Source organism: Ursus maritimus, unplaced genomic scaffold, assembly GCF_017311325.1.
Source record: "Ursus maritimus isolate PB19 unplaced genomic scaffold, ASM1731132v1 scaffold_6, whole genome shotgun sequence".
Classification (NCBI taxonomy): Eukaryota; Metazoa; Chordata; class Mammalia; order Carnivora; family Ursidae; genus Ursus; species Ursus maritimus.
This window is the reverse complement of record NW_024426774.1, coordinates 78,721,441-78,739,617: the sequence shown is the minus strand read 5'-3', so window position 1 is coordinate 78,739,617 and position 18,177 is coordinate 78,721,441. Positions and strand designations below refer to the sequence as shown.

Sequence of the window (18,177 nt, the reverse complement as noted above, 5' to 3'; positions counted from 1 at the left end):
GGGGAGATGAGAGAAGGAGATGGAGGGGGAGGGGAGGGAAGAGAGGGGGAGGGAGTGGAGAAGGGGTGGGAGAAAGGAGATGGGGGAGGGGAGGAGGAAGGGGAAGTAAAGTTGTAGAGAGGCAACTAGGGCTACCACACTACAAATACTCAGTGTTCTTAAGAGAAGCACATTTTAAGAGATGGGCCACTTCCGTTGTCTTGGGTGATTGGCCCTGGAACCACACTCCAACACATTGTTCTCTAAGAAAAGGATTTCAGCTTACAGTTGATGCAGCTAACCGGGTGACCGAAGTCTCAGGAACACTCCTTACTTGGACTTCGCCTCTGTAGTCTTACGGTGTGCTGTGTCTGCCCATGTAAACTCTGAGCCACACATTCATACGGCAGCGTCAAATCCTCCTCTCTCACGTCATCTATTCTTAAAATGGTGTTCTGACAAGTCAGCTCATTGCTAAAACTAAAAAGGCCACATGTTACTTTCAATGCTTACTCTGCTGGTGCAAATTGTGTGGCAGGAAAAGGAGATGTTTTAACCTCAATATAAAAATACCTTTGATTTTGCTCCCGTTCCTCTTGAATTCTTGCTTCACTGAAGTTCTGAACTATGGTTCCATTCACCTTCCATCGGACGCCAGACATGAACAGAGAGCCTTTCCCAAAGCAAGCAGAGCAGAGTATGTTTGCTGGTTTTCCTAGATGAGAAGCGAGGGAATTCACCAGTAAAATTCAGTTCTGCCAGTAGTATTGCATTCAATGTGAAAAAAGTCATTGAACACCTGGCGTGTGCAAGGAACTGATGCCGCTCCCCTTCCTTACCATTCCTTATCGTTAGCACTTCCCTCCTTGTCCTTGTCGGGGCAAGTGGCCCAGGCCCTTGCCTTGCCTCCACCCCCTTCGTTCACAGTTTGGAGGAAGCTCTGTTCCCACCCCGCCTCACCTGCAGTGTAAACTACGGAGATGAGTAACTTCGGCTTCATCAATCCCACATTATGAGATGGGGCTTCTTTTTACTCTACGTTGGAATTTCTTTGTAACTCCTTTCTTCCAATCTTTCTCCTTTTACTGAATTCTCTTCATCTCTCTGGAAGCCCCTTGGTTGGTAAAACTGTGTTTTGCTTGACCCAGCTACAATCCCAGTATTTCATCGTTCAAGAGCACTCTCCATTATTATAACTCCTTTTACTTGAGGCTTCCTCCGCCCTGAGCTGAAAGCTTGAGGGGTGCCCTCCCACCTGGCGACATGCATTCAGCCATCCCTTACTGAGCCCTCTGTTCCTGGGTCAAGAAGTATGCAGAGGGATGAGGAATAATGAGTGTCTCAGAAGGCGATAACAGCACACACAAATGATGAAAACACAAGATAGTCTAGTCTTCTATAGAAAGACTGACAAATGACGTGGGAATATAGAGGGAGAAGTCATTCCAGGGAGCAGGACTGCCATGCTGTACACGGAAATGGTTTCCTTGGACCTGATTCGATGGAGGCTCTGGTGGTTCCTGCTGGTGGGTAAGGAGTGTGACATTGGGGAATGGTATTTGAGCTCACTGTTGAGAGATGAGAAGGAGGAACAACTGGGACAAAAGCAAGAAAGAATGCGGAAATGCTGTCTTATCAGCATAACAACTGTGAGGAGGTCAGCGAGGTAGGGACAAGGAGCAGGTGGGGTTAACAGCTGTGGATGAGCCAGGATGCGGTGAGAACCAGTTCATGAAGGAACTTATCCTATAGGCCAAGAACATTGAGCTGTATCTCATTTCTGGTGGGGAACCAGAGAACGCAAACACGGGCGGAGTCAGAAAGTCTGGGTTCTTATCCTTTTATCATTGATTATTCACAACCTTGGGCATGTCACTGATCCCGCCTGAGCCCAAGTATCCACAAGCATATATTGGGAACAATGTCTACCTCCTGGAGAGAAGTAAGAATGAAGTAAAACAGCACCTGTGAAAGCACCATGAGTTACAAGTACAATATTCCTAATATTAGCAAGTACTGAGGTGAGTATATCTACACATGACATTTCATTTAATGCTCAAGATTCATTGTGTTAACTGCCTGACCCATGCTTGGGGAATTTAGACCAAGGGTCATATGGAAGGATTCTCCAGGCAACATTTATAGCATTCTTGAAGTTTTCTTACCAATTTCCACTTCTTTTGTTTCATTTTGTGGTGGGGCTATAATTACTGGAAACCAAGAAACGCTTTCCTCCTCTTAAATGAAAGACAAAGAAAATATAAATATTAGGAGAACATTGGATGGTGATCAATATATAGCTTGTGTTTTCATATTTCTATCCTGTTTCATGGCAATGTTTCTCAAATTATTCTGACAATGACCCACAGCAACAAATACATGCACACACACACACACACACACACACACACACAAATGAAAAAGAAAACATTGAAGTAATACTCTCCCTTACCACTTACGATACTCTGATATTTCCTATTCTCTTTTATATCATTAGAACAATGTTAGTCCAACACAATAAATAATTGCATAACCTGGTATTTGCTAGAAAACCACAATTCTACAGCATAAGCACAGCATTATAGGAAGGAAAAATTCAAAAGTCCCATGAAATACTAGCATGTATAAGGTACTTAATAAATGCTTGTTGAATGGGAAAAAAAAAACCCTATGACAATGATAAACACATAAGTCCACACTTCCGCTCACAGAGTTCCACCATGGTGGAAATTCTCATTGCTGTGGCACTGATGCCTAGAGACCGTGAAAGGGGTCTTCTGGAGCACTGCTGCATTCCTCCACCCCTTGATTCTCCTTTATTTCATGATGTGTGATGTTAAGGAAACCCTGACTCCTTGTAGATTTGATACGGTCGGTGGTGAGGTATTTCCTCTGAATAGGCTTTTCTAGACCTTCACATTTGAAAAACACTCTTTAGAATCAAAGTGTCTACTTGAGGTCATTGATAATGTAGAAAATATTGCAAACCAGGATTGTGTGAAAAGTGAAATGGAATGGTGTCGCTTAGGTCAAGGGGCTTTGAATTGGAGCCAGGAGGCCATTAAGGAGGTGGGTCCCATGTCCTCACTGGTGGAACCATGAACTTTTGAACTAGTGAGACTACAAATATTCCAAGATTGAGCCCAAACATCTGCAACTTGGTGCAGTAAGAGACTTGCTTGTGGTAATCTCCGTCACCAATTGTACTAAAGTGAAGGTTAGCTCTCTACTGCCAATACACATCAGAATTCTTTGTAAACAGTGTCTACACACATTCCCTCCTAGCCTTAAAATCCCCTGACTTTTGCTCCCTAGTGGGACATTAGTTGGGTTGTTACCCAAATCTGGGTAACCTAAGTTGCAATTCTTTGATCCCAAATAAACACCCTTGCCTACTTATTGCCTCCTGAAAACTTGGGGTTGACAATCAAAAACTGGGGATGTACTGTATGGTGACTAATATAACAAAATAAAAATTATTTAAAAAAACAAACCACCCAACAATATCTCTCTATCCCTTTATAGAACTTCTCACTAAATTTCTAATCCAGTTATATTAGAGATTAAACAGATTTTTTTTTTCTATTTACAGAACTTCTCACAACAAATTGGGAGAAGGAAAGTTAATCTGGCTCTGCAAATACTTGTATTGCCATCCAAAAAAAGTTTATTTAGTTAGCATTCAGATCCTGCCATCTTTGAAAAGTTTAAGTCACAGAGGAGAGAACAGATCTGGCTTTCAATCAGTAGCATAAATTTCCTTTAAAACTCCTGAAATCTTGGGGCGCCTGGGTGGCACAGCGGTTAAGCATCTGCCTTCAGCTCAGGGCGTGATCCCGGCGTTCTGGGATCGAGCCCCACATCAGGCTCCTCCGCTGGGAGCCTGCTTCTTCCTCTCCCACTCCCCCTGCTTGTGCTCCCTCTCTCGCTGGCTGTCTCTATCTCTGTCAAATAAATAAATACAATCTTTAAAAAAAAAATTCCTGAAATCTTGATAGCACATTTAGAAAAGCTCTTTGCTCTGTTGTAGAGAATGTGCAAGGTAAGATGAAGGTGGAGGACATCTCAGGGAGGACCATGAAGTATGGCAGTGCCCCTGGTCCCTGGTTTTGTTTTTCAGGGTAACTACCCACGGTCAGCCTCGGTCCGAAAAGATTACATTGAAAATTCCAGAAATAAACAACTCATAGATTTTAAATTGCTCACTGTTCTGAGTAGCATGATAAAATCTCACAAGGCCCCACTCTGTCCCACCCAGGAAGTAAATCATCCCTTCGTCCGGCAGATCCGCTCTCCATCTGCCACATGCCCCTTGGTCACTTAGGAGCTATCTTGGTTATGAGCAGACTGTCATGGCATCCCGCTGCTTGGGTTCACGTAACCTTTATTTTACTTACTAGTGTCCCCAAAGCACAAGAGTAATGATTCTGGAAATGCAGAGAAGCCAGAGAAAGGTCATGAAACCCTTCCTTGACATGAAAAGGTGAAAGCTCTCGGCTTAATTTTGTCTTAAGGAAAGACAAAAACATGGTACGCTGAGTTCGCTAAGATCTATGGTAACTTTTATTACAGTATTTTGTTGTAATTGTTCTATTTTATTATTAGTTATTGTTGCTAATCTCTTACCGTGCCCCATGTATCGATTAAACTTTATCATAGGTATGTATGGGTAGGAAAAAACATAGTATATGGAAGGTCAGTATTATCCCCTATTTCAGGCATCCGCTGGGGGCTTTGGAAGGTATCCCCTGCAGAGAAGGGGGGTCTACAGTCTAGCAAAATCAACAAGAAGAGCACAGCTCCTCCCACGCTATTTTTTTTCAAATATTATATTTTGTTAAATTCAGTAGCTTACCTTTCACGACAAATGATCTGGTTGCCGACACGCTGTAATTGACTCCATTCTCATTGTGCATAAATTTGCATGTATAATCACCTGTGTCTTTGCTAGTTGCATCGTCAATCAGCACATAGTTCTTATGTATGTGATACCTTGGTCCTTGAAGAGCTTTACAATTCTGAAATGAAAAATTCCATTCCATTTCTAGCGACTCTTTACTTGCACCTGTTTTGTGTAATTTGCATCCATTTCCCCCAAATGTCCTTTTACCTTAAACCACTCAACAGGTGCTGTCCAATTGTAGAGGTCAATTGTAGGACAATTTATTTTGGAATTTTTTTCTGATCCAGATGTTGTTGAGTATATCAGATGATCTGGAATATTGCAGTCTGGTTGTTTTTTATATATGGTGACATTTACATATCCAGTCTTATTGGAGGTAGGACTATTAAAATAAGTCAGATGATTTAAGAAGTTACTCAGGACTATGAAATGACTTTATCCAATTCTAAGCTTTTACTTAATACTGCTTTTTGTCTTCAAACAATTGATAAACCTGGGTTGTTTTCTTTCTTTCTTTTTTTTTTAAGGTTTTATTTATTTATTTATTCGACAGAGATAGAGACAGCCAGCGAGAGAGGGAACACAAGCAGGGGGAGTGGGAGAGGAAGAAGCGGGCCTCCCACGGAGGAGCCCGACACGGGGCTCCGGGATCATGTCCTGAGTCAAAGGCAGAAGCTTAGCGACTGAGCCACCCAGGCACCCCACGGGGGTTGTTTTCTTACTTAAACACATCTATAAAAATCTAGAGTTTTAAATACTTTTTGTGTTGCATTTGAGATAAAATATAAACCCTGAAAATGACTCCCTCGCAATTTCTTTAGACCCTAGATGTGCTGTCATGCCCACGGGATATTATAAAGATCAGTGGTATTTATTGAGAGCTTACTATGTACCATGCATGGCGCTAACATTACATTATTTTATTCTCATAAGGATGCTTTGAAGTAGGCTATCCTATCATATGTATTTTACAGATAAGGAAAAGGGGGGGACAGAGAAGTCACTTGTTGGTATCACACAGTCCACTAGTGACAGAACACGGATTTGAAACTAAAACTGGTCTGACCTCAGAGCCTAGGCACCTAACTATATGCACATCCTGCATGTTGATGTAGTTCATCTGACATATTTTAGGTACCAAATACAGGCACCAGATCAAAACATCTAACAATATATATGTAAGGTAAGTAATTTGCAGGCACACAATATTACACAACGCTCTTCAGCTTATCTCTCAGGTTTAAGGCACTGGTAACAGCCCTGTTGCACCCACCGTAAGCTTCCTTGACGCCCAACGTCTAGATTACTGGGTCTTTTTGCCGGTTTGTTCTTACTTCCAGCCAAAGTGAGTGATCGCTCTCAGTTCTCTTGGTCACTAGGAAAGCTAGGTCTTTTCCCAATTGGGCTACAAACTAATTCTTGCAATTCTACCTCTAAATAGTTCATAATCCCGCAACCCCCAACCTGATGGTGTTCCTAGAAGTACACCTCTATTCAAACCCCTTTACAAATTTAGCTGTCCCACAAAAGTCTAGAAAGAAAAGGAAAGGGGGGACAGCTCACAACATCAATTATCAAACAAAAGGGAGCAAGCCCAAAGATTATGGTGGCTGCCTGGTTAATACCTTCTGATAATGCAAGTATAAATTCCAGAATCTTTGCCTTTGGCTGGGAGAAACTTCAGACGTTCCCCCGAGGCCAACACACGATTTCTTTTCTGGGTGGTTATACTTTTGTTGGTTTTTGAATAATACCAATCCACAGGGTATCGAGACTTTTCTTGCCTAGGACATCTCACAATTAAAGCCTCATTTTCCAGGCCCCAGGATGATTTGCCTGCAGATGCAAAAAACAAACAAGACATAAATAGGATCCTGAAATGATCACAGAACAACATAGAAGCAACCTTCTAGGATTAAATATAGAAATGGACCATTTTCTGTGACACTTTCACTGAGAAAGATTAGTAAATAATGAAGATCTTTTATGAAATGTTCTAATGGGTACCACAGATTAATGCATTAATTGGAGCTAACGGTCCCACACCGCTGTCCAGCCAGCGGGACAACAATGCTTCCAGAGCCTCCCACGTGCCAGCACCATGTTAAATTTTGATGTATTTAAATACATGAAACTTAAATTAGGATATATTTGCCGTGAAGAATTTGTCCTAATAAATTTGTAATAAAGAATGACTACAGAGTATAAATGATTTTTCCAGGAACAACCAGAAGCGAGCAGTTTAAAACAGGGCAAATGATGGGGCGCCTGGGGGGCTCAGTTGGTTAAGCTTCTGCCTTTGGCTCAGGTCATGATCTCGGAGTCCTGGGATCGAGCCCTGCGTCAGGCTTCCTGCTCAGCGGAGTGTCTGCTTCTCCCTCTGCCTCTGCCATTCCCCACAGCTTGTGCTGTCTCTCTCTCTCTCTCTCTCTCTCTAATAAATAAATAAAATATTTTTTAAAAAGTCTAATGTTTTTGGAATTACTTAATTTTAAAATTTTCTAATCGTTCTCTCTCTCTCTCAAATAAATAAATAAAATCTTTAAGGAAAAAAACAAGGCAAATATTTTTGGAATGACTTCATTTTAAAATTTTACAATTTTAGTTGAAAAGGGGTACTTACTAAACTTAGCTGCTGTGGAATGTATGAGAAGTGTTAGAAGTGCCAAGAGCTGAAGTCTCATTTTCAGCTTATCAAGCCAGAGCAAGTGTTGGTAACTGACTGTTGAGATTATTCAAGGCGAATCCGTGACATATGATGGTGAAGGTCTCGTCCAGGAGCTTGATGGTCCCCCTTGAGATTCACAGCAGGATAGAGTTTCAGTGTCTGTACTGAAACATAAATCATACAAAATCACAAGCAGAGTATTTACTGTCATGATTTTTACTTGTTCAATACCCCCCTTGGGAGAAGTAATCAATCAATGGGTATTTATTAGGTATAAATATGTATAACAGCAGGGTTTCAGACATGAAACATTGCATTTATTCCTCCGAAACTTTGGGCCACACAGGCCTTACAATAGTCGTACTATTTCATAGCATCATGAGAATGTACTGGAAGAAGCTGAATTAGGAGGAACTAGTTTCTATTTTTAAAGCAAATTAAAACCACTAAATTCAACAGACCCTAGAAAATACAATGTTACAAATGCCAGGGTAAAGCAGCAGCTATGCACACAGGCTGGGGGCAGCCTGCACGCACGCGGGGCTCCCAGGCAGGCATACGCGCCAATAGTCATCACAAAGCAATTAAAAATATAGGAAAGTGACAGGTCAACCGTTAATGAAGTAATTGCCCTGGACGCAATGCCAAACCCTCAAAAATGTGTCCCCACCTCAACTTGTCCCCAAGATTCACCAGTTTTTCTAAGAACAGTCAGAGGTCTGGGAAAAATATTACATGCTTTTCTTTTTCCTTTCACCAAGAGAATCATTTAACTAGATGGTTTTTCTTAAAAAGTCGGGGAAGGGGTTGAATTAATACAGAAACTAGCAAATAGAACAATAGACACAATAACCCTAATACACTTCAAGAAAACACATTTCCTCTAAACATCAATTGTTGGTACTTTTTTTATTACTTGTATGGAAAACTTTTTCTTATAAACTTGAGATAAGTAATTGATGCTTACCCAAACTGGAAGACCGAAGGGAATGAACTCCAAGTCCATGGCCGAGCTAAGAATCGTTTTCAGCTCCTCTGGCTTCTGCCCTGAAGACACCGCAGGTGCACGCACTCTGTCTTTTATTTTGAAGGGGAGACACCCAAAGACATCCTGCAATTCACCACTCCACCCACACTGAAATGTTATTTTTAGTCACAATTCATGACTTGTTCAAAAATATCGGTGCATCATGTACCGAGAATTCTTGACCTTGGTACATAAATGTTTAAACATAAGGACAACATCCCTTCAGATGAAGTAATCAAACCATCTCCCCTTATTTTAGCGTCCGTTTCTTAAGCTAAATGATGCTTGCTGTTTATTTGCCCCGATATTATTACTCATTCTGCTCTCAATGATCTGGAAGTCCTGGAGCCTTGAGTCTGCCTTTCCAGATATCCTTCGACACTTCATTTGGCAAACACTAGCTAAGCGAGCTCCTCAAGTTTTGGCAGTGTTGGTGCTGAGAGTTCCAAAAACGAATGAGGGGACAAGCAATGAGAAGTAAGCCAGACTTTACGGAGGTTTGTAAATGCGCTGCTTGTGGTCCGGAATGTGACATGGTCTCGTCCAAAACCAGATTCCCCCAGCATCTCAGCTCCTCGGGTATAAGTCCCTGTAGGGACTCAGGTCAGTTTGGATGGAAAAGGGCAGTTTTTCTAAGGAGCTCAGGAGCGTAGAGGGAAACTATGAGTAAGAAGGCTTCCTCAAGGGGACCGATAGGAAGACCATAACCTTCAACTCTTGGACCCCATGTAAAATGAATGTCAATTGCAAAATTAGATTTTAGCCATGCATAGCTGGAATGACTCTACCGCGAGTAAATTCAATTCACTTTACCATATCTCTGAAGGATTCAGGGACTCATTGCAGACCAGTGCAATAATATAATGATAATAGTTAAGCTTTATTTAGAACTCACTCTATGTCCAGATCCAGTTCTAAGTGACTTACATGTGTTAACTCCTTCATTGTCACAACACCCACAGAGACAGGCACTATTGTTATAATGCCCATTTTACAGATAAGGACACTGAGGCCCAGAGAAGTTAAACAACTTGGCCAAGTCGCATACTGCTAAGAGACAGAACCCAAGCAGGCTGGCTCCAAAAGCTAGATGCCTAATCACGAGGCCACACTGCCACTGGGTGAGCGAGGTAGAGAGAGGAGGTGCTGCTAACAAAGGGTTCTTCTAGTGGGTTTTTCATTCCCCCCATTGTGGCTAGCAGGTGTGTCCATCTGCTTGGGGATTCGGTCATAGTTTGGACATCAGTCATGTGCTCTGAGAGGAAGAAATACATAGTCCTCTCTTGGCTAGATTTACCATGAGGTGTTTGGTGTCAAGTGGAGGAATTGGGTCTGCTTACCTCTAGTCTCAATTTAGTTGTCTAAGCTCTTACTATCAAGATCATAGGAGTTTCATGCTGAGACCACAGAATCAGGAGCAGGTGAGCTGGGCACAGTGCCCAGGGCATGGTTAAACTCTAGATAGCATTCTGTTAAATAAAATAATATAAGCTTGAATGTTCTTATACTTGAATATGAACTTTCATTTTGCATACTAAAATACCTTTCAAAAAATTTGGTTAAATATAGGCATTTCTTCATGAGACTAGACCACATTATATTTCCATGGGTTTCCTAGTTCCAAATAAGATTTCTCAGTTAAAAATAAGGTTTCAGTTAGAATGTTAACAGGATCCTGAAACCTGGCAGAAGCATTTAGTAAATCTAATGATTATGGTAAGATAATCCAGTAATCCATTCTACGATTAAGTCCCTTCACTCAAAGTACTGAAGTACTTATCATCAACACCACTCGACTTTTACAGATTAAAATAAAACCCATGGATGGGACTGGTGAAAGCATCAGACCAAGCTCATTCACGTGCGGCTAGGGTTGAAACCAACCTTGTTGAACCTCAAAGCCAAAGCTTTCTTTTCTTTTTTTTTTCCTTAAATATCAACTAAAAAAGAAAAAAACCATAGAGCAGTCAAGCTTTCTTTCTTATAATTGTGGGCTGGGTTATTAAACAAAATAAGCTAGCCTAATTTCCCGAAAGCTTCTTTTTTATAAATAACTAAACCACTTTGGCCTCTCACTACTATGACACCATCCAACATAAACGTATAATGGTTCATAATAACTTAGACAAAATGTGAAAGGCAAGGGCTTCTAACTAAGAAATACATCAGAGATTTTGAGCACTTGTGAGTTTCTGTCAAGTTAAGCAGAGAGCTTTCACTGTCTGCTTGTTTCTCTAGCAGATAACCTCTTTTTAAGATTTCTCAGAACTACTCTTCATTTAAAAAATTAATCTCACCTAATTTGGCCATAACTTTGTTCTGATTTTTGAGTTCAGCCATAATTTTCTTCTGATTTGGAGTTATAGTTTTGAAATTTAGCATGTCCCTATTTATAATCTAATTCTCTGACCTTTCTACCAAAAAATAAACAAAAACCAAAAGCCCTTATTTTTGGAGTAACAGCTAGCAACTTGCATTTGGACTGCGGCACTCAAATATTTCATAACTTAGAAGATATCCTGCAAAACTTCTCCATTTGTCTTGCCTAACTAAACCAAGATGTAAGTATCATACTGCAGAGCTGGCATGTATGGCCTGGTCTTACTGCAAGCCACACCAAAAGCGAGGACATTTTTGTCATGTTAGACATACATGAATCCAAGTGGGTCAGGTTCTCACTCAATAATTCTCACAAGAATAAGCGAAGGGGAAATCTTTCCCCATTTCATTAGGGAGCATTTTGGGTGTCACTTTCCTCCCATTTCTCCTGATGTGGTGTTTGTAGAGCCTGCAGTGGACGGGGGGCAGATCCCGTGTGGTGGTGGGTGGTCTTGGGAGAAGGCTCCGGGGGCAACACCATCCACTATGTCACCTTGGGCAGAGCACTTATCTTTCGGTTCTTCTTTGCCTCACTTCAAACTCCAGGAGTTCTTAACGCTCCTTCCCTGCCTCCCCTCTAAGAAAAGCAACTTCTCCTATAGTCTTCTTCAATCTCAGTGATGGCAACTCCATCCCTCCAGTTGCTCAAGCCTAAACTCGCCATGTGTGATTACCTCTTCTTTTCCTCACACATCTGACCCGCAATTCATCAGGACATCCTCTAGGTTTCACCTTCGAACACATCCTACCTGAAACCACTTCTCCCCACCTCCACTGCCAGCTTCGTCTCCCTAGCCACCATCGCCTCTCGCCTCGACTGCAAAAGAGCTTATAATAGTTATCCCTGCTTCCACCAGTCCCCCTCTTCAGACTCTTCCCAATAAAGAGGCTCCAGAAATTCTATTAAAACCTGTCAGATCATATAGGCCTCCAATGTCTTCCCACCTCACCTAGAAGAGCCAACCCCTGACAGTGGCTCTGAAGGCCCATGCAATCTGAGGCTGCCCGTCACTCTCCTGATTCCTCCTTTCCAACCCCGAACACACCGAAGCAGTTTCTACTGTAAGCTTGCTCTTCCTGCTGTCTGGACGGCTTCTTCCAGTTACCCACCAGGCTAACTCTCACCTCCCGAAAGTCAGTGCTTCTGAGGCACTTTCTCAAAAAGACTTACCCTGGCTACATCATTTTCTTTCCCTTCCTTCCTTCCTTCCTTCCTTCCTTCCTTCCTTCCTTCCTTCCTTCCTTCCTTCCTTCCTTCCGCCTCTGAGTAGCTTTTTTCTTACTGAGCTTAAATTCACATAACATAAAATGAATCAGTTGAAAGCGACCATTCAGCAGCATTTAGTAGACTCACAGTGCTGTGGACCCATCACCTCTATCTAGTTCCCAAACATTTTCATCACTCCAAATAAAATCCCATTCCCATTAGTAATTTCTCCCCCTTCCGGTCATTCCCCAGCCCCCCACCAGTCTGCTTTCTGCCTCTATGGATTAGCCTCTTCTGAATAGTCCACCTGAATGGATTCATCTGGTAAGTACCTTTCATGTCTGGCTCCTTTCATTTAGCACAGAACATTCAAGTGCGTCTATGTTGGAGAATGTATCAGTACTTCATTCCTTTTAGCGGTTGAATAATATTCCATCGTATGAATATAGTCCAATTTGTTTATCCACCCATTCATTCATGGACATTTGGGTCGCTTCTACCTTCAACTAGTGTGAATAGTGCAGTCACGGACATTGGGGTCAAAGCATTCATTCGGGTCTCTGATCAATTGACTTTAAATGGCGATGTTTCCTCCCCCATTCCCTATTTTCTTACCTAGCTCTGGCCTTTTACTGGGGCACCCATCAGCTTTTATTTTCTACTTATGAATTGTGTTTCTTGTGTGTATTCTGTTTTCTACCATTAGATTCTGAGCTCCAGAAGGGGAGGTCATTTTTGTGAGTTCTGTCCACGGATACAGCTCACGTGCCTGGAAGGGTGCCCAGGACAAAGTAGGTGCTTGGAAATGTTTGTTGCATGAACTGGTACAACCAACTCGGGGTTAAAATGTTTGGTTTGTACACGAATCTGAGCAGGAGCAATGTACTTGGGGCTGTGCTCCTACAGCTCTTCCTTGAAACTCTGGCTTTATGTTCTATCTTATGGTAAGGTGAGGCCTAAGTCACTCTTGGAACATCCCATGGGAACTCCTGAGGCCAAGAAGAGAGTGTCGTGCAAGCCAGAAGAAACTCTGTGGACTGAAGGCAGAGAAAAGGGAGAAACAGAGGTGTTGGCCATTTGAAAACCAGCCAGCAGTCTTAAGTGTTTGCATATGTGCAATGACTAAGTTATAACCAAGATCCCCTTCGGACTAATACTTTACGTAGATTTTATAACCTGCAGCCCTCCTCTGTCATTCTCCATTTACTTCATGTATCTCTTCCTTTCTCTGGGGCTCCGTCTGGCCTTTATTTTCCCAACATTAGAATCAGCATCTATAATTTCTGTGAGAATTCTAAAATGTACCTGGAAGTTCAAGTGCATAGAATAGCCAAAAGATTGTTTGAAAATAAGAACAAAGTTGGAGGACTTACATAACCTGACTTTAAGACTTAATATAAAGCTCTAATAATGGCAGTAGTGTGGTATCGGCATAAAGATGGACATGTAGATCAAAGGATCAGAAAAAAGAGTCTAGAAATAGACTCAAACATACAGAAAATTGATTTTTGATAAAAGCACCAACGTAAGTCTATGGGGAAAGCATAGTTTTCAACGAGTGATGATGGATAAATGGGCTATTTGTATGGATGGAAGACATATCGTTATCTCACAATATACACAGAAATAAAAATCAAAACGGATCATATTTGTAAAAAAATAAAATAGTGGAAAATCTTCATAGTTTTCCTGCCGGGCAAGGACAAATATTTCTTGGTTTTTTTTTTAAGATTTTATTTATTTATTCGACAGAGAGAGAGACAGCCAGCAAGAGAGGGAACACAAGCAGGGGGAGTGGGAGAGGAAGAAGCAGGCTCATAGCGGAGGAGCCTGGTGTGGGGCTCGATCCCATAACTCCGGGATCACGCCCTGAGCCGAAGGCAGACGCCTAACCACTGTGCCACCCAGGCGCCCCAAGGACAAATATTTCTTAGACTAGATATGAACATCAGTAATCATGAAAGAAAACTAAGTAACTTTGTATCAAAATGAACTTCTGTTCTTCAAAGGACATCACTAACATTTGAATAGGCCAAGCTGCAGGCAGACAAGATACAATTTATACATCTGATGGGAGACCTATATCTATAATTTAATGTGAAGAAAACAAAACAGCCTGATTTTTAAAAATGAGAAAAAGACTCAAACTACAGTTTCACAAAATATACTGATGGCCAACACACACATAAAAAAAGAGGCTCAAAATTACTAGTCATTGGAGAAATGTAAATACTTAAAACTATGATGAGATCCTATTTGATGACATCACAAAGACTGACAATACCAAGTGTTGGCACAAGGCTTGTAGTGTGACTAGGACCCCCATGCATCCCTGGTGGGAGTGTAAAATGATAAGTGACCTTGGAACACAGTTTGGAAGCTTCTGGTAACTGCTCACCATGTGACCCAGGAAGTCTTCTCCTAAGAATTAACCCAAAGGAAATCAAAACTTATGCCCTCGAAAAGACTCGTACCCTAACATTCACAGAATCTTGGGGACCGACAACATGCGAATGAATAAGCTATTTTACACTCATGATGGGACACTGTTCAGCAGTAAACAAAGAAAGAACACAATATGAATGGGTTTCGGAAACATTGGGCTGCGTGAACAAAGCCAGGTGTGCAAGAGTACACACTGTATGATTCCATTTCTATAATGTTCTAAAACTGCAAAGGGCATGGGAAGGGGCTTGGGGGAGTCAATTAACTGTAAAGGAGAGTAAGAGACATTGATGGGATGATATCTGAATTTGAGATGATGGTTTCACAAGGTATGCATTTGTCGCAGCTTACTGAACTTTACACCTAAAATGAGTGCATTTTATCGCATGTATATCTTGGTGAGTCGATAAACAAAACCAAGAGTTAAGGAACATCTACTCCGTGACTTCACAATTCCACTTTTACTATTTCCCCAAGAGAATTAAAAGCACATGTCCACAAAACATCTCCAAAGAATGTTTATGAATGCCATATTCATACACCAGAAACAGAAAGCAATTCAAATGTCTATCAGCAGAAGAATGAATAAAGAAAAGGCATTTAAAGAAACGAACTACTGATATAACACCGTGATGAGTCTTGAAAAGATCACATCCAGTTTGTTGCAAAATAAAAATAACAAAGAACTGCCCATCCGCCCCCAAATTACTCCAAACACAGAAGAGAATATATTACATATTACACTTCTATGAAGCTCAATGGCAGGCTAATTAACTTTTGCTGGAAATCAGAAAGCATGTGTTTGAAATTGTGGGGATTTAGTGGGAAAAGGGTGGGTAGGAACTTTCTGGGAAGGAGAAATGTTTTCTATGGTGTTTGGGTGTATGGTGATTACGTGAGTGACTATAATCATTAAATCTCATTCAACATTTAAGATCTGCGGTTTCAACCGAGTGTTAGTTATTTCCCAGTAAAACAGTAAAATAAAATAAAGTCCTCTTTTCCCACGTATGTAATAGGAGCAGCAACCGTACTGAAGTCAAGAGACCCGGCTTCATTTCTGGGATACCATGAGAAGTCTCCACAGGAGGTCATGCCAGTGTTTTGTCACCAAACTTCCCAAAATAAATGATATGTAGAGAAAACTTATTTTTTTTGGCAGGGGGGACGATTCCGGGAACAAGTTGTCCAGAACAAATCCTGTGGTCTGTCCTTTTCCCCAAAAAAACCTTTTAGGTAAATTTCCTTTCTGGGTTAGGAGCAACCAGCGAGGCTTACTGGTCATTTCTCGGGTGAGAGCAAAGGCGATGCTTGAAATACCTGACAGAAGCAACGTTGTGTGGGCACTGACCCATGACAAGGACACCGGCCACTGCAAAGGAGCCGGGCTTAACCCTGCGTTTTCTGGATTATGGGGAGGTCCCAGGGGAGTACAGTGGAGGGTATTGTGGTGGGCGGAGGGATGCTGACTCATGGGTCAGGAAGTATTTCAGTGTTTTAATAATTAGCGTGGTCCTGCACACCAGTTCTGCATCCATAGGACTTGGAAACGCCAAACGCTGAGCCCAGATGCCCCAGTGAGGGCCTCTCTTGGATGTCTATCACTGCGTCGGATCCTGGGGGTGCAGCAGTGCACCAAAGAAAGACAGACGAAAATACCAGCCCACGTGGAACTTACCTCCTGGCAGAGAAGAAAGGCAACACACAATATAAAGAAGTAAAAAATATTTATAACCTATTTTAGATAGTGTTAAATTAGAAAAAGCAAACAGGNNNNAGGGAAAGAGAGATGGAGAAATGGAATTTTAAGTAGGGGGGCCTGGGAAGGCCAACCAGGAAAGGGACATTGGATACACAGCCCAAGCGGAGCCCGGGCAGAAGGGGCAGCCAGTGTGGACGCCCCAAAGGGGAGCGGGCGTGGTGGGTGGGAGGAACAGCAGGGCGCCACGTGCTTGAGCGGAGTTAGAAATGGCAAAAAAGTAAGAGCAGGTTGGAAAGGTCTGGCGACAAGCCTGTAAAGCTCCACGAGTCACCTTGAGCACGTGGACTCCTACTCAGTGAGAAGGAAACCGTTGGAGGATTTCAAGCCAAGGAATGGCATGGGAGCTGAAAACGGCCTTAACTAGGACGAAGGATGAAGGAGAAGAACAAGTCAGAAGGCTCTGTGGTCATCCAGGCGAGAGGGAGATGGTAGTGTAGGTGGTGAGAGAAGGCAGGAGTTTGGATATACGTTGACAGACTGCTGACAGGATTTCTGGATGGATAGGATCTGGGATGTGAGCGAAAGAGAGTGGCCCAAGGTGACTCCAAGGTTTGACCCGAACAACTGGCCAAAGGGGTTACTAAGTCCCTGAGATGGCCAGTAAGATTGCCTCGGGGGGGGGGGCACATTCAGCTTGATGTATCTATTAGACATACAGCTGGAGATGGCAAGTCGACAGGGGCGTCAGGCTAAGGAAACAAACTTGGGAGATGTCTGTGTATGTAGATGAAATTAAGCCCAGGAGACTAAATGAGATCTTCAAGAGTGGAAGGAAACAGGCCATGAGGGCGCAGAAGAACAATTTCTTATTTCCACTGCAAAACTTCCCTGCAGAGAAGTATTCAGCTTTCCCTAAGAGATAAAATTAGATCTCTTTGTGTAAAATACTGGAGAAGTGTTAAGAATTCAGCATAAGTTAAAATAAGGTAACTTAGAATCCTTTCTCTCCCTCTTTTTCTTGTTTGGTTTGTTTTCTTGGTTGTTTTCTAAATAACTTGATAGACTCTGAACCCACTTTGGGAACGCTGTGTTACTTGTTTCTTCAAATTTCAATTTGTTAATAAATAGGTACGATCGTAATGGCATTATGCTACTGTCATCATCACTGATTACCCCCACGTCCTTGCTAAAGCCAGGGTCAGTCCCCCGCCTTCCCCTTCCCTTGAAGGTGTCCCGGTCACAGGTGAGCGACTTCTCCATCTTCTTGCAGGACCCTCACTGGCTGTCCCTTCATGCCTTCCCTCCCTTCCCCCCTCTACTTCATGGTTTAGTCCTTGGGCCTCTTTTCTTCTCTATCTGCACTCATCCCTCATGTGATGTCATCCAGTTTCTGTTGGTTCCCAACCTCCTCGGGTGCTTTCCAGGCATCATCTGAAACTGACCCCCATATGTGGGGGGCAGGGAGAGGCTGAAGAAAGAGGCAGGCCACCCCGGATAGGTAGGTGGCCATCCTAATGAGCAAGGGAACTTATGTGAGAGGTAACAGCATGACGAATAGATCCGTGCACCTGCCCACCAAATCTTAACAGTTTGTGTAGAGGCCTTAACTGGGTTCAGTAGTGGTCTCAGCACCGCATTGCTCTCTCAAGTGTGTGTCCCTGGAGCAGCCTCTGGGCGTGGAAAAAGCAAGCAGGACCCACATTCCCAAGATAGGGGAGGAGGGGAGGCGCCTGTGACTTCCAGCTTGAGGGGCAACCAACAGTCACATCTTCTCGATGACCTCCCCCAACAGTTCCCTGGTTTTAAACATCACCTGTTCTCTGATTACAACGGGTAAACCTGCTGGGCAGACTTTGCCCCTGAACTT

General features: G+C 42.5%; 1 protein-coding gene across 7 annotated transcripts in view; it reads right to left on the bottom strand.

Annotated features, from left to right (window-relative positions):
* IL1RL1 (interleukin 1 receptor like 1) overlaps positions 1–18,177 on the bottom strand; it is a 71,655-nt gene that overhangs the window by 12,793 nt on the left and 40,685 nt on the right. For 2 of the 7 annotated variants that reach the window (XM_040623644.1, XM_040623643.1), the window contains exons 2-9: positions 8,518–8,627; positions 7,506–7,714; positions 6,508–6,718; positions 5,090–5,264; positions 4,835–4,997; positions 2,145–2,216; positions 553–694; positions 314–459 (exon numbers count right to left, since the gene is read on the bottom strand). In XM_040623644.1, coding sequence (XP_040479578.1) covers positions 314–459; positions 553–694; positions 2,145–2,216; positions 4,835–4,997; positions 5,090–5,264; positions 6,508–6,718; positions 7,506–7,566 — 970 coding nt within the window. In that variant the 5' untranslated portion in view covers positions 7,567–7,714; positions 8,518–8,627. Of the gene's footprint in view, positions 1–313; positions 460–552; positions 695–2,144; positions 2,217–4,834; positions 4,998–5,089; positions 5,265–6,507; positions 6,719–7,505; positions 7,715–8,517; positions 9,855–18,177 lie in introns of those variants that run through there. The other 5 variants (XM_040623642.1, XM_040623645.1, XM_040623647.1 and 2 more) reach the window with 5 other exon arrangements.